Here is a 21,344-nt window from a genome sequence, read left to right as displayed (position 1 = left end):
AGAGCTTCCTGCTTCACTTAGGCTACCTTTATTCTACATTATCAATATTTTTGTCCTACAGTTTTAAATGTATCATTCTTTGATCTTTGATCTGTGTCTGACGATATAATGACTGCGAAATTAAAACTATTCCTACACCAAAGGTTGTGCATGGCAGTAACTCGACGAAGAAGAATTCCAGCTGTTAAGCATTAATGAGTTAAATTTAAATGCTCATTATATTGATGGTCACACCTATTGCTCTTTTTGCTGTCTTTCTGTCACCACATTGGCAGAAATGGATTGAGCAGTCATTTAACTATGCAAACACTCTCTCTTATTCGTCCTCCATAATTTTTTAGTATAATAGAATAGTAATTTAATTGAGTGTATTTTATATGATTTTTTTTTAATATGTCTATATAGTTTTTATTTCAGTTTTAGTTTCATATAACCCATTTTGAATTTTTTTTAATTAATTAATTTATTTATTTTTTTTGTTAAACCATGTTAACTAAACTATACTAGTAGAAAAAGTATGAAAGTATGAAAAATATTGCCTTAACATATAGGTAAAAAAAAGGAAAAAAAAGTTACATTTTATTTTATATACTGAAATCTTTTTAATTGTTTTACTTTTAGTTAATTGAAATAACCCTGGTTAGGATCAGGATCATAAATGTTGAATAAACACATTCACACATGATGGTACATGAGATTCTGTATGATTAAGTAGTAAATGTACTGATTCGCAAGCAAACTAGCGAGCTCTTCCTGAAGCAGCTCATTTTAATTAAAGTCAGGTATAGCTCATCCAACATTGCTCAGAAAAATGTAGGAAGGCATCCCACCTGTGGCTTATGACATCCCAATTACTGCTTTGCTGCTTATCAGAGTGCAGGCTGGCTATTACTGCTGCTTCTCACTGTACCATGAGGGCCAAGTGGGCTGTGCTGGGACTCCTATGTCATAATTAAATTAGAATTCATTACAGTGACATTGAGCTTGTGAGCAAGCACACATACACACACACACACACACACACACACACACTCACATGTGCATTTAAGAGTAAAGCATCAATGGAATAATGAAGCTACACAATCACATCATCTGCCATCTGTGTAGTTGCATAAACCTGAAAATAGAGGTGGACAGTTAATATTTATAATAATTATTCATATTAACTATCATACTAATTACACAATAATTAGTTATGTACTTCAAAATGTGACTTTGATCAATTCAATGCATCCTTGCTGAAAACATAAATTTCTGTAAAAAAGCCAAAACACACACACACACACACACAAACTGGACTGGGCTGGATGCTTGTAATAATGTTTAATAATGTTACTGATTTTACTGTATTTTTTTTTATTTTAAATTCAGTATTGGTGAGCCTAAGAGACTTCTTAAAAATCTTAGTCCTGGACTTTTGTGGATTTACAAACAAGTATGGGGCAACTCTTTTTCTTTCAATATGACTGGTTCTGGTTTTCTGGAATTCCAGCACATGGTCACCATTCATTACACTATGCACTAACAAAACAGAAACCTCTGCTCGTCAGTTTCCACTATTTGCCATAAGTGTAGGGGCAAGATCAGTTGGTAAAAAGAGGTGCTGACAGGTCCCCGTTATTAAGGATGCCTATGGACAGACAGTTCACACTGAGATAACATTTAGCACACCAAGCCACATTAATGTTAGCGGAAATTAGATACAGAGTGAAATCCCTTTTCCCTGCTGTTCATGGCAGATTACGTGTGTTGCTGTTTTGCACATTTAAAGTAATCTGGAGACATTGCTTCACTGCACAGAGTCACAACTGCACCTGGCACAACAGCTAGTGGGAGAAAGTAAAGGACAAAAAGAGATTGACAGGCAGAGATATACAGAGGGTGAAGATAAAAACTTTAGTAGAAAGTATTCAAACCAGATATAACCGAAAGAAAGAGACAGGCCCTTACTTGAATTTGGAGCAAGGCATGCAAGAAATTGCACTGCCCTCAGCCATTTTCACAAAGGCAAAGTCTAAACAAACAGTTGGCAAACCTCTAACCTTTCCAAACCAGTTCCTAGATATAAACTGGTTTTATCTACTGTTGGCTGTCTGGACGGAGTAGACGGACTTCTGGGACAGGGGACTCAGAGACTGTAGAGGGAATATGGCAGAGAGACTCAGTGAGTCCCGTCACAGTCATGCCTTGAGACACACACACATACACAGGGGACTTGAAATGCACTGATGTGTATCAGCTTAGAATGCCTGTCCCTCCAGAACACTAGGGCCCAAGTGTGTGTTTCTGGAGGTGCAATTCTTAAGAAAGTGTACTTCTGTTTATTTCACTTCTTAGCCTGTATACTGTGAGACCATGTGACTTTTTTCACTGACTATGTTTCTTGTCTAACATAAACTGAACTTACAATCTGTTTCTGGGCTGTTGTTCATAACTGTTGATTGTAAATTTTTATGTACCATGTCTTTGTTTAAAGATGTCAAACCTCTGAGATGAAAGCTATTCATTTGTTTTTTAAGATTATAATGAATGATGAATTTGAATTGCTTGATAATGATGACAGTATGTCTGACATTCAGGACCACCATAACAACACCATGGCAATTATGTAAGGCAATTACATAAAGCTTGGCAAGTTTCAGACAAGGCTTTTTTAAGTTTCCACCCCCTTCGTGCCATTTTCTTTCTTTTCTGTATAATTGAATACAAAGCAGTTTTTAATTAATACCTTTTTAATCTCATTAGTCGAATTTGCCATGTTGACCAAAAGAACGCTGCTTAAAGTGACTTCTGTTTGAGATTTGTGATCAATGGACCTTTCTTGCCAGCAAAAATTTGGTGAATTTTGCTAATGTTGCTAATGTTACCACACCTTTAGGATTTAATTTAAAAACTCTTTAGTTGACATTTGATCAACTTGCATCAGAAAAGTATCTTTTTTTCCTAAATGTCTTCAAAATATTGAGCCCCTCAAAGCTTCAAAGTCTAAATTATTGTATAATATGCTAACAACTCAAAGCTGATTCTCCTCTGGTCTTCTTCTTTCTATCATTTATCTATGAGTCTCTCTCAACATCATCTTCATTTTTCTTCTTCAGCTCTTCTTTCACTCCAGTTATAGGGGTGGGGGAGAGCCCTTAAGTCAGCGGGACAGTTTTTTGAAGCATTCAAAAACCTCTCTATCTTCAATTTTATCCACTGTTCCATTCATACAAACACAATCAGAGTCTACCGGAGATCTCAGCGATGGTTCCTGACCTTTCTCAGCCTTCTGTTTGCACTCTGAGGGGTAAACAAATGGAAAGCACTCAAAATAGAATGATTACTTTCACAGACGACAGTTTCTAGACTCTCCCACTGCAATTAAACTGCATTAAAGTTTAAGGTGAATTGACATCTTTAAAAATTAAGGAGGAAACAATATTGATCTGCTACTGTACTGTATGAGAGTCCCTGGGAGAGAGAAAAAAGAGAGATACAGGAAAAAAAAGCTTTATCATTGTGGACATATATAGTTAGCAATTAACTGATAATTACTAATATTTAGACTCTAAAATAATTAAATAAAATTACTACAGTGTAGCTCAAACTTGTGCCCCCTACACATACACACACACACACACAAAAGACATATTGTGGTACAGCATTATTATTCACTGGAAGGAAATTATATCAGATGGCTAAAAAACATGAACCTTGACAAGTTATACAGAGAATAAAAACAATGTCCATTTCCACTGGTTAGGCTGTTTGTTAAAACTGGAGACTGCTCACCCAGTTAATTTGCTTTTCGTTAGAGAGAAGAATGAAATTGCATGTTGCCTTGGCAGAACTGGGCAATTAGTTAGTTTATATGACAGCCAAGATACTGGAAATATTCTCCTTGCAATGTGTCAGTAAATATTGTTTATTTGCAGGACCTCAAATTCTTATTTTTCCCACATGCATATGCAAACACGCACCTACATTTTACCTGGGTCTTATGCTTTTTGCTGCAAGCTTTGTGAGTTTTGCAAGTTGTCATGTAAATCAACATTATGACCACACAAACATTTCCCCGTGCACAAACATTGGCAAAGGCCATTCAATATTTCATTCTTAATGTACTTTCCTCAGCACTTACTCATGCAATACTGTCAGCCTGTGTGTTAATGTGAATTTACCCACTTTTTCATGCTGTCTTTGCATGTTTGCTATGAAGTCTTGACACCTAAGCAAATTGGAATGTGCTTACTGATGCATTTTCTTGATTTAAAAGTGATAAAAGTCACTACTTTTCTTTTCTTTTCTTTTGATGAAATTCTTCCCCACAAATAATCTTAAAATAGCTGCAACAAATGTTCTGAACTCGAGGTCCCTTGCTTATTCCCTTGGGAAACCGAGGTTATAGCAGGGCCAGTGCTACCTAGCATATTCATAGTTTTCAGTCACATGCCCTAAACCTGTCAATTTAACTTTTGTTTCCAATCCACAAATATTTACATCATCTCTTAAAAGAAAAACAACAACAAAGATATGTGATCAAAATGCAAGTTTTGGCCATTTCAAATACATGTATAAAACACCTGCCGCAATATGTGACGTTCTAAAATGAAAGACCCATTTAAACAGTGATATTAAAAGATCAAATTCAGTAAACCCTTTATTGATGATGCTTGCTTCTTACAGGCAAGCAGACAAGCTAGGAATATGTTTTTCTTTATAATGGTTTTCTGTGAGAAAACATTTAATGTGAAACTTTGCAATTGTGTTTAGATTCTGGGTTTATCTGCTTGCCTGTACAAAGTCTGCATCATTAATAAGGTGTGTACTTAAGTTTGCTTTTAAATATCAGTGTCTTAATGCAAACCTCAAATAAAATAGCTGGCAGTCAGTGAAGGAAAGCCTTGTTTTACCCTTCATGTGGGTGTCTCTGTAAGGGTGATATGTCATATGAAAACTATTAATAGTCATAGCAGGCAATTGACTATATGCCCGTTTACTTTCCATTTTTAGATAAGCCAGCTCAGTCATTTCCATTCAACACTGCTATAATGGGTAGTACCCTATGATCGGTTTCTCTACATAATGTCTAAGAGGACTAAATGTCCATTTACATGAGAGTGTAAAAAAATTAAAGATGTCAATAAATTGTTCTGTGAGTCAATGCTATGATTGACAGTGATAAAGCAACGGACGGAACAAAACATCTGATAAGTCTATGTCAAAAGCAGAGCTGTGCATTAAGTAATTCAGGTTAGAATCTCTATCCTTATTTTGCTTTCCCTCTGCAGGTGTAACACGTATAAACAGAAGCAGAAGGTAAGTATAAACAGAATTGTTTATTTTCACAGGTGAGCACAGAGAGGACTTGAGAGGGAAACAGGTGAGCAGATCCGTGGATGACATAATTACTTGGAGTAGAATAGGATGAGTAACAAACTCTTCTTTATTAAAAGGAGTCTCAGTTGATGTAGTGCAGAACGGGAGGAGCACACACCTCAGTGTAGTCGCTGGGGCTTGCCTTGGAAGGACTACGGAGAAGATCTACGCTGGAGTAGGGGAGAGGAGGTAAGTTGTCAGGTAAGTCAATAAGTTCAATGTTTGTAACAAGACCAGAGGTTAATTCCACTGTGTAGTTACGAGATTGGACGGTGAATGAGGTATGTGCCTGAGTGGTGTGTGGTGGCTGAGTGGTGAATGAATTGAGATCAGGTGCCAGTGATTAGTACTCGACAGATGTGGTGCGCTGGGATTGGTTGGGGAATGAGCCTGACTGATCTGTGAGTGCAGGTTAGTGTTTCATCAGTTGTAAATGTCACTTGTTTTGTTTTTGAGCAGAGTTAACATGGTTGGTGTGCAGATACACTCAGAAATTCTAAACCGAATATATAGTATGCTGATGTGGCACTGGGAAGTTATCCTTTTATTTCTGAGAGAAACGTGATAAAAAAAATAGCATTACTGTAAATACATTTGCCTACACAAAACAGTCCTGAGACATCTGTTATAAATGTTGTGGCCGCATTTGATCTTCTAGAGTATTGTTTCATTGCTTGAATATTTCTGTAGAGGCATACAAATGAATTAAAAAATAAAACAAATGAACGAGTCCTTTTAATTTGGGAAGCTGAATTGAGTGCAACCAAATTGGAAAAAAATAGCTGACAACTCAAAACTTAGCAACTTAGTAAGCAAATTCAAACAAAATAATGACTGAAGATGAATGGAAATCTAAAGGAACAGCAGGTGATGAGCAATCCATCTTCATTTTTTTCACCTTCAGGCACCGGCGGCGCCAGGGGGGGTCTTGGGGGGTCTCAAGACCCTGCCAAAAAATGCCTTGACCCCCCATTTGACCCCCCAGCCTCTTCCTGATTAAAAAATATATATATTCGGGATAAAGATCCAAAAATGTTTCTCTTCAAACTACGCAGAACAATAATAAATAATAATTATTTCGACATTTATTCATACACTGAACCGAGAACCGTTTCTGTCAGACGCGTCCGATTCGAGAACCGATGAGCTGATGATAACTGCGCATGCGTGATTCAGCGCGAAGCAGACTGACACAGAGCGCATCTGAACCGAACTGATTCTTTTGGTGATTGATTCTGAACTGATTCTGTGCTAATGTTATAAAGCGCGGGTAAACCAAAGGCTTGAATGAAGGGCAATCATCGCCAATGACGGCATTACATCGAGCGCAAAAGAACCGGTGAACCATTTTTTTTTTCAGCTGGTTTATTTGATCGAATTGTCCGAAAGAACCGGTTCACTTGAGCACCTGCTCCTTTGCCCCTTAAGTGCCCTTTTGTCAAAGCAAAATTTCCTCAATTTTTTTTTGTAATAACATAAACTTTTGTGAATGCCTGCCCACGCCCAATCATAATATTAGTACAATTTATTAATAATAATTTAGCCGTAAATAAAATGACCAACATGATGACTGTTCACCTAACTACGACCTCATCCAACCGGGAAGATTCCTCATGCTGCACGCGCATTTTTTAATTGCTAGAGGATATTTTCAACATCGTGGCAGCTGGTAAGTGGTGTTTCATTCTCAGCGAAGTGATTTTGGTGTTTATTTACTTATTATTATTTTACAAGAACGATGTGATGTGAGAACATGCAGATACGTTGTTTATATTGCTGTGTGTAGCCTGTAGTGTAGAAGTAACACTAGCGTGCTGTTTGAGGGAGAAAAGTTTCACAGGCATCGAGGGGTCTGGTCTTTTTTATGTTATTTGAATAAACTTTTATTATATTAAAGTACTTATTTATTTTTAACACGTAAAAATAATTATCACAACACTGGTAAGGCTTATTCAGATTTTCTCATTCTCTGAATTATCATTATAAAAATAAAAACAATTCAGAAATGAATTAAAATATAATTATATTTTAAATGTGATGCAAATATTTTTTCTACAATAGCAACAGTGTTTACAACAGCAAGACCACTTTAGCCTGTAAACTCAATAATATCTATCTGGAAATAAATGTAAAAATATCAATGTCAATAAAAATGCATAATATACCTGACATGAAAGTGCAGTGTGAAGGATATGAATAACAAATGTAGCCTGTCATTTGTTTACATTGCAAAGGTGTTTGTGTTGTTTAGTAGCAGAAATATGCAGTTATTAGCCATGTCCACTGTATTTTTTGTTGGTTTTCATGAGACCCCCCTTGAAAAGACCAAATTGACTGGAGCCACCACTGCCTTCAGGATGTCACCATTGTTTCTAGAGGATTCATCATGCTATTCAGTACTATCCCAGAGACATATTGTGCCAGACTGATGCTCATAACTCATCAACTGCTCTAAGTGACTCACACAGTGTCATCAGAAAATGGGCTTAGTGTAAATGTGTTGATCTTTAAAATGCGGGACTGTACAGTGGATTTTGGTTCCTTGGTGTTAGTTGGGAATATCCAGCTTTCATCTGGTTGGAGGAGGCAAGTTAATTGTTCAGTGGCATTAAACCTGCATTAAGCATGGAGCTTGTTAAAAAGCCAAAGCTCCCCCATAGCTCTATTTGAGTTTGACCAAATTATAAAACCCTTTTCACAAATCACATTTAATAAATTTGATTTGATTTGAATTTTTCATTACCTCATGGAGCTTGAATCATGGGATAGACACAATACAACAAGGCTGCTTTGTGATATTCAGATTTACGAATAAAATAACACTTAAGAGCGAGTTATTACTTCAAGAAGCATAATTGTGATGTTGTCCACACAGAATACAAACATACGAAATGTAGAGCCAATTAGGGGTGGGCGATATCTCGATATTTAAAATATATCGAGATATTTTTTAAACACGATATGGATTTTGACATATCGTATATATCGATATGTTGTTTATATTTAATTCTGATTCCGCCACTTTGCTTCTTTGCCTTCTCTGTGCTGTGCTCGCCCCCGCTCGCTCGCCCCCGCCTCCTTGCTTTTGTCCCCACTCCCTTCGCGTTTATAGAACTAGTCTAAAAAACAAAGTCTAAAAACAAAAGGACAACTGGCTCCATTATATGGAGATACTTTGGTTTTAAGGCGTAGGACGAACAGAAGGCAGATGTCTAACGTAGGGCCCAATGATTTCCGCGATGCAGAAAACGCGGACGGAATCCAGTCATAAAAACGGTATTTACAGTTTAACGCGGAATGTCAAGGAATTGGTTAAATTTTGAATGAATTATCAAAAGTAGGTCATGCACTTAAATCAAATCGCGATATAGACTAATATCTGCAAATATTAACCCGGAAAAGTCTATTTAAATAGGAATCCTGCATGTTCTGCGTGTCTGTGTTAACGAATGGCGCAGAAGCGCGTCTTCATTCATTAAACACACGGAAGCGCGTGATGCTCGCGCTGATTTCAGCGTCTTTCCTATCACTGATAAAGATGTGAACACATGAGGAACATCTCCAGAACTGCACCGAGAGATTTGATTTGAGTAAAACTAGCTCATATCACATCATAGACTGTAGTATCACATACACAGAACTGTAAAGGTAAACCCGTCAAAATAAAAGTATTTGGCAGAAATATTTTACTATTGTTCAGCAGAATGTACATAGCTCACTAATACTATTATTAAAATGAAATAAACATATTTTTTTAAGGAATAATCACACAACATTTCTTCCATGTTTTATTTTTAATAGTAAATCCCCTTTGTTTACCAAAAAATAAAGTTTGCTTAATTTTAAATAATTAAAAGATAAATTAAATAAATGTTTTATGCCTTCATTTGACAACCAGAAAAATGTAAATACACAGAATAGGTAACAATAAAGCATACGGTGAAGAAAAAAATAGACGTTTCATAGGGCCCTAAACATGTAATATTTGGCATATTTGTTTTTGCAGTAGTTTTAGGGGGGTTATATTTCCTGTAAAGATATCGAGATATATATCGCATATCGAGATATTGCAAAATATATCGAGATATATTTTTTGCTCCATATCGCCCAGCCCTAGAGCCAATAATTACCCAATAAAATACCCAAGAGGCCCCGGTTTGAATCAGTCTAAAGTAAGTAAATAGATGTTATAACTGAACAGACACAAATGAATCAGAATCTATCAAACAGAAATCCAAAAGGGAGTTTGAATCTGATGTTACTTGTATAATATAATTGAAGTGATATAACACAGTAGTTGCTGACTTATCCAGAGGGTGTCAGATATGCATCAGGTTAAGCACATTTATTACAACTGAGGTTTACTCTGCCCCTCCTGATAAACCTGACTCAAGGGATGAAACAATTTAATGGAGCTGAACATACAAGCCCTCTCTGTATCTAGGTGAGTGGCTTCATAAAAATGGAATTCTGTTTACTCAAGCAGGTAAAAAGAGAGGAACCTATTTTGAAGATGCTGCAGTTATGACATCTACCAGCAAGGGTCTACAGGGTCAAGCTTAGCCAAACTTTGACCACAATTTATTGTAACAAGGGTGACCAGTGTGGCAGTGTGTCCGAAATATCAGCATATAATTTATTGCATATCAGCCCTCTTCCCATACTGAAGGCACATACGCACCATTATATAATGCATCCATTTACACACATTTATATACACACTCATTAAATGATGACTCCTGACAGCTCCACTTGATGTGTTGGGGAATCTGGACCAAGCACTTTTTTCAACCATTTCAGCAAGAAAAAGTGCCACACACCAATAAATATGTGATGAAAATTTAAACATTTAGCTAAATGTCTTGTCCTAGAGCCCCAGGCATTTTTAGAGCTACCAGTCAACTGGATATAGGTATAACAACACTAAATAGCTCAGAAAGAAATATTTAAATTAGATTTTTTTAATTCACCATTGTGAACAATTACACAACAAAGTACATAAAAGCCATTAACGGCTAGAGAAGGTTATTTTTTGATTCACATGAGCAGATGGTATACTCTCAAAGAGCTGGTTTCTCAGCTGTCTGTGAGCAATGTAATGGCTTTTAAAACCAACCAAGCATTTCATGTTCAAGGTCCAAAGGCACCTAATTACTAAAGTGTTTTTACATTTGTTTAATTGGAACAAGAGCTCATGAGGGTATGCGTATTAGAAATGCTTTGGGGAAAAATGAATACAGAACAATCGTTGTGCTTTTATGGAGACTGCATAATAATTTATACAGTAGCAGTGATTCTCAAGCAGAAGGATGGGGCCCACTAGGGGGCCTCAGCAAATTTTCAAGAGGGACTTTAGGATAACTCAAAATGATTTGACATAAGACAAAACAAGAATTTAAATACTCCAAAACAACAAAAAATCTTCAAAGAATCAGGGTTCCCTGTTTCTTAAAAAAACTGCATATACATGAGTCGGGATTTGTTTACACTTGTAGTTTGGTCCTCTTGATTCTTTCGGTCCAGACCAAAAATATGTAAATTATACATTTAGTCCTAGTTTGCATCCACGCTGAATTTTAGCAAAGATACAAAATAAAAGTCATTAGGGCAACCTCAATGGACAGCTTTTGTGACATTGATTTTGAGAACTTATCTAAAACTAGACTACTGTATGTTGGGCTAAATATGTTCATTGTGTGCATGTACATATGGTGGTATTTTTACCAGCTGATATTTCACAAAGAAAATAAAATGTCTAAAGGAGTCAAAACAGAGCCAGGAATTCCTACATTGCACAAACAGAGATCTGCTGCATACAATGATTTCCGATGATTTCTATAATCATGGATCCTCCTAATCAGTGCTCCTATATCATACAATGAGAGAGGTTCAAAGATGGCCATTGTCATGATCTTGCAACCACAGATAGCCTGGGATAATTTTCTGACAGTGTCAAAAATTCAGCATTATCTTCACTACGACCTACGTAAAAAAAAAAAAAAAAAAATATTGTGACATGGCGCTAAAACGTAAAAATGCTTACCTCAAACTTTTCCCTTCCTCTTTCGCAGCTTCCTCTTTTTTTCAGCACACAACAACAAAAGTACAACTTTTTGTTGACCACTAGCGCATGCTGATTATTCTGCCCTGGCAATGGTGTTCTAAACCAAAGACTGACAGATAGCTAACAGGAATAAAGCTTCATCACACGTTCTTCGTTGTGCTTATGTGATGCACTTTACTTTACTGTAAAACTGAAAGAAACACAAAAATACAAATTACAAAATGATTTACAAAATAGCATGGACATTTTCACATTCACAAACATCTGTTTACAGAATTAAACAACAAAATAAACAACCGAATTATGTCTTTGAAGAAAAATGCGACTATGTAACCTTATTAGCATATTAGCTGTCAGATCACGCTATATTTCAGAATCAAACATTAATCTCTAAACGTCTTAATAACGACCAGCTTTTAATTAAATTAACACAACATTATTGCAGTTATTTTCAATATGAAATTTATAACTTACGGTCGTATCTACTCCAAGGATTAGACAGCATCTAAAACGCAGATCACAGAAAACGACTCTTCTTCTACTGTTTTACGAGCTTCCTGTTGCGTTCTACTGAGTATTGTAATAACGATTTTCACCACAAGGTGTCACACATGAACTACTTATACAAACCAAAATGAAACTAAAGAAAAAACTAATACTGCACAGAACACTCCCCGCCTGGTATAACTTGTGTTATACCACTATGCATTCCGATTATTTGACAAAAGTAAGACAACATCACATATAGGTCTTAAGTACTCTCTGAATACCCCTTGCTTAGCAGTCTTCACCATAACCTTACGAATTTTTCCATCAGATGAAGCTATAGTCTTTGCTATGAGACCAATTGGCCACTCACTGCGCTTAGCTTCCCCATCCTTCAACAGAACAATGTCTCCTTCCTGAATACTCTCTCTCTCCTCTGTCCATTTTCTCCTGGGTTGCAAGGTAGACAAGTACTCCTGCTTCCATCGCTTCCAGAATGAATCAGCCAGCATCTGGACTTGACGCCACTGATTTTTGTGCAAGTGCCCTATCTCAAAATTTCCTGGAGGCGCTGGAGCAACACTCGCCTTCTGAGTTAAGAGCATTGCTGGTGAAAGCACTTGGGGCATGCCCGTATCTGATGAAATTGGGATTAAGGGTCTGGAATTCATGATGGCCATGACTTCTGCCATTAAAGTTGTTAAGACCTCATGCGTGAGTCTTGTGGGAGTTTTCATCAAGAGAGCCTCCAAAATACGTCTGGCAATGCCGATCATTCTTTCCCACACTCCTCCCATATGGGAGGAATGTGGAGCATTAAAGGTCCACGTGCAACCTTGATTCTGCAAGAAGCCTTTCAACTCTGAGTCGCTACTGTCAATTTGGAGTTCCTTGACTGCTCCAACGAAATTTGTCCCCCTGTCAGAACGAAAGTGCTTCACTGGTCCTCTGACAGCCAAGAAGCGACGCAAAGCACATATAAAGCTTGACGCTGATAGAGACTCCACAACCTCTAAGTGAACTGCTCTGGTATTTAAGCAACTGAATATGACAGCCCATCGCTTGTTCTCAGCATTATGCCCTCTTGTCTTACGTGTCACCACAGTGAATGGTCCAAAAACATCAAGACCTGTGTGTGTGAAAGGTGGATCTACAGAAACTCTATCTGAGGGCAAAGCCGACATCTTCTGACTCTCCATCTTACCTCTCAGTTTCTTGCACAGCACACATTTGTGGATGATATTTGAAACAGATCTTTTGCCACTGACTATCCACAATCCAGCACTACGTATAGCACCCTCAGTAAAATGCCGGCCTTGATGAGCCACTTGATCATGATAATGCTGAATTAAAAGACCGGTTACGTGATGATTGGGAGGGATTATCAAGGGATGCTTCTCTAGATCAGAGATGTCAGCACAGTGAATGCGACCCCCAACTCTTAACAGACCCTCATTGTCCACAAAGGGGTCAAGCCTCAGGAGTGTGCTACGCTGCGAGACTTTACCAAACTTAGTCAAACTCTCAAATTCTTCCTGGTACACTTCTCGTTGTACGGTTTTGACTATAGTCGCCTTGGCTTGTGATATCTCCACACCTGAGGTTTTAGTACACAGATGCCATTTTCGACAGAGTGTGTCAGGAGAATGTGAGAATGAATTTGCTATGTGCGTCAGAGTAGTGATAGCTCTCACCAAGGATCTCCAGCTTGAGAAACGTTCAAATCTGCTTGAGCCTAGTAAGTCCTCTTTGACGTTAGTTGCCAGTGTGTTCACTTGGGGGCGAATTTCAACATCCTCTTCTGCTTTTACAAGTCCGTATGACTCTCCTAAACTACATCCTATAGGGTCACATTCCCTAAGGAACTCTGGACCTGAGAACCAGTTGGTAAGGGGTAAGTGGGCTGCTGCCACAAACCTGGTGGCATGATCTGCTGGGTTCTGTTCAGAACAGACGTAATGCCATTGACTAGGTTCCGTGGTTTTTCTTATGCGTGCAACTCTGTTAGCCACGTACATGTAGAATCTGCGTGTTACATTGTGAATGTAGCCGAGCACTATGCGACTGTCAGTGTAGAACTGGATATTGTGGAACTCTATGTCAATTTCTTCCTTTATAAGTTCCATCAGCTCAACAGCAAGTACCGCTGCACATAACTCCAGGCGTGGAACAGTATGTGCTGGAAAAGGGGCCAACTTGGATTTTCCCATTACAAACCCCACGTGAAGCTGTCCGTTTGAGTCTATTACTCGTAGGTACGCTACTGCAGCGATAGCTAAAATAGAAGCATCCGAGAAGATACACAACTCTCGAACCTGAGCTCCACACAGTGAGGTTGGGACATAAGATCGTGGTATTTGCAATCGATCAAGCTCTGCTAAAGATGAAGTCCATACCTTCCACGAATCTCTTTTGTCTGCCGGAAGAACAGTGTCCCAATCCTGTTGTATAGTTGAAAGTTCTCTCACTATAGCTTTGCCTTGCATAGTGACTGGACAGACAAACCCGAGGGGATCATATAAACTATTGACGGTGGAAAGGATCCCTCTTCGAGTAAAGGGTTTGAGATCTTGAGAAGCTTTAAATGTGAAGCAGTCTGCCTTGATGTTCCAACTTATACCAAGGCTGCGTTGGAGAGGTATTGGGTCTTTATCAAAATCCAGGCCTTTGAGATCGTTGGCTCTCTCACTAGATGGAAAAGCTTCCATCACCGGAGCACTGTTAGAAGCCACTTTATGCAGATTCAAGCTTGACTTTGATAGCATTGCTTGCGTACGCTTTAGGAGATCAATGGCTTCTCTTTCAGTAGGGACAGATGTGATGCCATCGTCAACGTAGAAGTTGCGTAACACAAAGTCCTTAGCATCCATACCATAATCTGCTTCGCCATACTCTGCTGCTCGCCTTAAGGCATATATAGCGACTGCTGGCGAAGGACTATTGCCAAAGACGTGCACGGTCATTCTGTAATCAATGATCTCCTTTTCTGCACAGTTGTCTTTGTGCCAAAGAAAGCGAAGATAGTTGCGATGCTGCTCTTTTACCTTGAAACAATAGAACATTTGTTCTATGTCCGCCATCACAGCTACTTTCTCCCTACGGAAGCGCAACAGCACACCCAAAAGGGTATTGTTAAGATCAGGTCCGCTCATCAAAACATCATTAAGGGACACCCCTCCATACTGAGCGCTCGAATCGAAGACCACCCTGATTTTGTCAGGTTTGTGTGGGTGGTAAACTCCAAAAATTGGCAAATACCAACATTCTTCCTCTGATTGTAAGGGTGGAGCAGGTTCTGCTTGCTCATTTTCAATCACCTTCTGCATAAAACCAAAGAAATGCGTTTTCATATTCGGTTTCTTTGAAAGAGTGCACTGCAATGAGTTCAGCCTTTGTATAGCTTGCTCTCTATTGTTCGGGAGTTGCTTTCTTGGAGAGCGGAATGGAAGTGGCGCCACCCAGTGGTTATCATTATCAAGGTACACCTCTTTGTCCATTATGTCGAGAAAGACACTATCCTCTACAGATAAAGCGGATTTATCATCCTCTGAAGATCTGAAGAACATTCTCTTTTAAGCCAGTTGTATAGCTCTCACTGGTTTTTGAACACTTGAGAGAACATGGTGGGTCGGGTAGATATGACAAAAAAGGTGACTCACCCCGCTCTACGACATTGAAACCTTTTGTGCATGGAGAGAAGAATGACGTTCGCCCATTTGGAAGTATGTTGGTCTTATAAGCGTTCACGCTGGACTGACAATGAGTCCCATTCAGGCAAACTTCTCCCACTATCACCCAGCCCAGGTCTAAGCGCTGTGCGTATGGTGTGTTGAGGGGTCCATTTCGTTGTTCACGCACTTTGTGCACACTAAGAATATCTCGACCCAAGAGGAGAAGGATAGGAGCACAAGAGTCTAAAGGAGGAATTTTATCTGACACAGCAGTGAGGTGGGGGAAACACATAGCTATCTCCGGCGTGGGAATCTCGGATCTGTCATCTGGTAAAGTGTTACACTCTATCAAAGGTGGAAGAGCAACTACTGTTTTCCCATCAAGCGATTCGACAGAGAATCCATTTACTTTCCTCCCCGCCGTAGTCACTATACCTGAACACGTCTTCAATGTATAGGGGGAAGAACTGCTAACGATGTTGAACAGATCAAAGAACTGTGACTTCACTAATGATCTATTACTCTGTTCATCCAGTACAGCATAAATGCGTTTGACTCTTTCACGTTGATTAGAGGGATAAACATTTACGAGACAAATCTTTGAACATGACTTGGGCCTACTAGCATCTCCACAAATCTCAGTGCACTTGTTGTTTACCTCAGCAGTGTCTTCATCTGTTTTTTCCATGTTTTGATCTGCAGTTGATACAGACACCTCAATGGACCACGGGGCAGGACCCGGATGCATGGCTGCAATGTGTCGGTCACTGTTGCATTCTCTGCACTTAACAGATGCTCTGCAGTCTCTTGCAACATGCTTAGTGGAAGCACAACATCTAAAACAGATAAACTTTTCCTTCAAATGTGCTTTTCGTTCATCTAGGTGTTTGCTCCTGAATGTGCGACACTTGTAAAGTGGATGAGGTTTATTGTGTATGGTACAAAACTTGTCTGGATCTACATTCTTGTCTAAGTTTCTGTCTTGGTTTGGTTGCGCAGCCATTATTTCAGTTTTCTTGACGAAGACAGAAGTTCTGTTACTCAACTTGGCAGCTCCGTCTGATTTTGTATTGTTTGAGTAGCCAGTTGAAGCAAGAGCAAAACTAGGGTCATTTCTAGTTCTTGCTTGTCTACAAACAAATTCAACAAAGAAGCTGAAAGGAGGAAAGTATACATTATGGTCTTCTTTGTACCTAGAACCTTGCGTAATCCACTTATCTTGAAGACTGAATGGGAGTTTTTCAATGATGGGGTTGACTCCCCGCGCTGTGTCAAGGTAAGCAAGACCAGGTAAACGACCACTTTCTTTTGCTGACTGCAGCTCGAGTAGCAAGTCCCCAAGATCTCTCAGACGATGGTTGTCTTTGATTGTGATGCGAGGAAAAGTGTCAAGTCTCTTTAACATCGCCTGCTCGATGACCTCTGGACACCCATAGCAGTCCTCCAGGCGACGCCATATCATACGAACTCCTAAGGCAGGATCACTGACATGAACTGATTTGATTCGTTTGGCATGACTGGATGAATCAGGACCAAGCCATTTGACAAGAAGATCTATCTCCTCTCTACTAGCTATATTGAGTTCACTGGTTACAGCTCGAAAAGACGTTTTCCACGCCCAGTAATTTTCTGGACAGTCATCAAATTGGAACAAGCCAGAACTCACCATTTCTTTCTTCAGCAAATATGTAGTAAAGTCGTTTGCATGAGGTGATGATGGTGCTGGAGTAAAGCACTCAGCAGGAACTTGAGAGGGCAGGCAGGAGTCACGTTGCTTTCGTACTGGATATTTTTGATGCTTTACTTCATCAGCTCCATCATATGGATCAACTTTTACATTCGAACGAGAACACTGGAAGTTGTGCCGAGTTGTCTGTTCCTGCTTCATAGGAATTGTCTCTGCATTCAATTCCTCCTTCACTGTTGGAGGGAGAGAACTCAGTGAGCCTGCTACATAACTCTGTGTCACATAACTTGAACCCTCACTTTCATGTTGTGAATTAGGAGTCAAATTAGGAGAATTTCTTTGCTGAGAATGTTTCTGCACATACTCTTCTGTGCGTTCAATTCTACTTGAGATGCATGATTCTTTTTCTAGATCGACACTTGCTCCGTCTTCTTCATAAACTGCAGCTTCATAAACTTCTGCCTCTGTAGATGCTGCTACAGCTTCTTTTTGCAGTTGTAACACGTATAAATCAGCTTCAACTTCTGCTTTTCTGCGAGCTGTCTCAGCTAGTGCTTTCTGTTGATGCTCTTCAATTTGAGCTCTTTCTCTCATCATGATGGCTTCCTTTTCGGCATAAGAGGCCTTTACTTTGCATGCGGCTGCTTTAGCTCTTGCTGTGGTCGCAGCTGCACTAGCCGAAGATCTACTCGAACGACGTGATCTGCTTGACCGTGATCTTGTTTCTAAAGGTTGGTCAACTTCCTCTTGTTTCTCGCGAGGCTGTGACTCATCCATCTTGATAATGTAGTATTACATGTAAGCTGGACGGAATCCTGATTGTTTGTCTTCACCCGCTGTGCAGTCGACCTTTTACTATTCTGCCCTGGCAATGGTGTTCTAAACCAAAGACTGACAGATAGCTAACAGGAATAAAGCTTCATCACACGTTCTTCGTTGTGCTTATGTGATGCACTTTACTTTACTGTAAAACTGAAAGAAACACAAAAATACAAATTACAAAATGATTTACAAAATAGCATGGACATTTTCACATTCACAAACATCTGTTTACAGAATTAAACAACAAAATAAACAACCGAATTATGTCTTTGAAGAAAAATGCGACTATGTAACCTTATTAGCATATTAGCTGTCAGATCACGCTATATTTCAGAATCAAACATCAATCTCTAAACGTCTTAATAACGACCAGCTTTTAATTAAATTAACACAACATTATTGCAGTTATTTTCAATATGAAATTTATAACTTACGGTCGTATCTACTCCAAGGATTAGACAGCATCTAAAACGCAGATCACAGAAAACGACTCTTCTTCTACTGTTTTACGAGCTTCCTGTTGCGTTCTACTGAGTATTGTAATAACGATTTTCACCACAAGGTGTCACACATGAACTACTTATACAAACCAAAATGAAACTAAAGAAAAAACTAATACTGCACAGAACACTGATAAAGTTTAAAGATGAAGCCTATGAGTCACTAGTGTCGTACCCAAGTTTATTAGATCCATGTCGCACAGATTGATTTGTAATAATCTAATAAGATTGCTGAAATTGCACAGTCTGTAGAAGGCTTAAGGAGATGACAGTGGTTCCAATGCCTTTACTGAAGTGTAATGAGCAACATAGCTTCTATGACGAGAAGAATCAGATATGCTTGAGCATGCTGTCTTTTTAAAGGTTGCATCTTGTGACATCAGGTCCATTTAGATGTCTTTGGTCCTCGTTCAATTCAGATTTAAGTCGAATTGTTGTTTTTGAATACAAAAAGCAGCACAGTGATACATCCACTATCGTACTGTATAAAAAGTGAATACCTGCATGGATGATGTTACATCCTTAGTAAGAAGCAATGAGGAGGCATTCGAGAATAAAGAGTACTTTAATTAACCAAATTAAGTAGCAAAACAGGGAAGCACATGCAGAAGCAGGTGACTCTTCCACTCTTCTATTCTCAACAAAAACATATACCCCAAACCTGTATGGCTACCTACTGGAAAATATGCACAAAAGAACACAACAGATGAATTCACCTCTTCTGGTAGAGTAAAGAAGCTTCTTTATGCGCTGGTGGAGGGCTTATTATTGGATTTTTTTGCCCAGAGGGTAATAAGGCAGAGAAGGTAACAGCCCACAGGAATAAAAATAAAACCAACAGACCCACCTTGCCTTATCTGCAGATGTATACTATATTTCACAATTTCATATTCCCCTCCAGATTACCTTTAGATTTCCTACATATCTCAACACTGAAAAAAAAAAACAAGACATGCTTGAGTGGATTTAGAAGTAGAGGGATGAATTTTTTTCTAGCTTGTCAGAAGTCAAGCTGCGAAGGCCATCCTCAAGAGCTGCCACATTTCCCTCTGGGCACAATTAAGTCAGTCTTGCAGGTAAAGGCATTCAAGTGGCCTGTACTGTAGGAGGATGAGAATTTTTTTTTTTTTTTTTTTTTTTTACCAGACTATGAATTTTTAACTGTATAAATACCCATTACAGTATACCTACCTGAGGTTTTAACTAGACTTGTAGTGAATAAATCTTCATGTAATGGAATTGTGAACAGTATCTTTGCTTAGAAATTATGTTCTGTTCAATAATATTGGACCTCAAACTGGGGCCAGCCCAGGAGCCCCTTCAAGGGTGTGTTTAGGGAGTCCTTAAATAATTTGAAGTAAAAATCTACTAAATTAATTTTTTGGGCTGTCAGAATGTGTTAACTTTTACGACATTTGCCAAATATTCAAATTATTATTTTATATTAATTTTACACATTATATAAACTGGCTGCTTATTTTATTAAATTGGCAGCCATTGTTTTTAATCAACCTATACTAGCATTTAGTTTTATGGAGGGAAAAAAATGAAAATTGTCAGCACCTCATTTCACATGGAAACTGTGACTTAATGCAGACTGCATGCTTTATAGCTTTGCTGACAGGGAAGTATCCCATTAAAAGTAAAAAGACACTATAAGGGCACTAAAAAGAGCCCTATAGGCATACTGAGATGCTCACATGCTTAATTCATGTCTTCCTGTGTTTTTTTTCTGGAGAACAATGGGTTACACAGAGAGAAGGGAAACAAGGCTTTGCAATGCAGGTAGCCAAGAAACAAGGTGATTTTAGATGATGTTCAGTGCTGAAAACAATATTGAAAACCAGAACTAGGTGAAACCAGTTTTGATATGTCAGAATGCATGACGTTCTGAGGTTTACAACTTGTAAAAATGCAGTGTGTTTTATTATATATTACATATGTGACCCTGGACCACTGGCATATATTTGTAGCAATAGCCAAAAAAAAAACAACAAAAAAAAAAAAACATTGTATGGGTCAAAATTATTGATTTTTGGAAAATCATTAGGATATAAAGTAAGTAAAGATCATGTTCCATGAAGATATTTTGTAAATTTCTACCATAGATATATCAAAACTTAATTTTTGATTAGCAATATGGCAACTTCATTTAGACAACTGTAAAGGCGATTTTCTCAGTATTTAGAATTATATATATATATATATATATATATATATATATATATATATATATATATATAGATATTTATTTATTTATTTATTTTTTATTTTTTTGCACCTTCAGATTCCAGATTTTCAAATAGTTGTATCTCTGCCAAATATTGTTCTATCCTAACAAACCATACATATGTGGAAAGCTTTTTTATATTTAGCTTTCAGATTATGTAGAAATACAAATTTAGAAAAATGGTTTTGTGGTTCAGGATCAGTGTTATATCATGACGCCTTTCATGATGAAACAATAAAACATTAAAAAAAAAAAAAAAAGAATCTCCTGTGTTTGCATGGTTGTAAATGGAAATGACATGGCATATACTTTTATATTGGAGGGTAATCTGTTCTTTGTGCTGATGTATGAATGGATGGTGCTGTACACTTCAGATTTCATTCTCCTTATATAAGACTGTGTAGTGCCAAACCTTGACAAGCCTTAATAGTATGACACTGTTATACAACTGAAGAACACAAGCAGCAACACACTCATTGGTTTCACAAACTGACTAGAACTAAGATCGTTTACAAGATGATTG

At 38.2% G+C, this 21,344-nt stretch overlaps 2 protein-coding genes across 2 annotated transcripts; both read right to left on the bottom strand.

The window, feature by feature from the left end:
* Window positions 1-11,351: 11,351 nt before the first annotated feature.
* On the bottom strand, window positions 11,352-15,445 carry LOC113091779 (uncharacterized). The gene is made up of 2 exons (XM_026257410.1): window positions 11,900-15,445; window positions 11,352-11,615 (listed from the first exon to the last, which is right to left on the bottom strand). The coding sequence occupies exon 1, from the start codon at window positions 15,406-15,408 to the stop codon at window positions 12,127-12,129; it is 3,282 nt and encodes a 1,093-aa protein (XP_026113195.1). The 5' UTR covers window positions 15,409-15,445; the 3' UTR covers window positions 11,352-11,615; window positions 11,900-12,126.
* LOC113091780 (uncharacterized) lies at window positions 15,425-18,716 on the bottom strand. Its single transcript, XM_026257411.1, has 2 exons — window positions 18,526-18,716; window positions 15,425-18,241 (listed from the first exon to the last, which is right to left on the bottom strand). The coding sequence occupies exon 2, from the start codon at window positions 18,044-18,046 to the stop codon at window positions 15,452-15,454; it is 2,595 nt and encodes an 864-aa protein (XP_026113196.1). The 5' UTR covers window positions 18,047-18,241; window positions 18,526-18,716; the 3' UTR covers window positions 15,425-15,451.
* Window positions 18,717-21,344: the final 2,628 nt, after the last annotated feature.

Source organism: Carassius auratus, unplaced genomic scaffold (assembly GCF_003368295.1).
Source record: "Carassius auratus strain Wakin unplaced genomic scaffold, ASM336829v1 scaf_tig00214289, whole genome shotgun sequence".
NCBI lineage: Eukaryota > Metazoa > Chordata > Actinopteri > Cypriniformes > Cyprinidae > Carassius > Carassius auratus.
The sequence above is the reverse complement of the archived record's forward strand: the minus strand, read 5'-3'. Positions and strand labels throughout refer to the sequence as shown.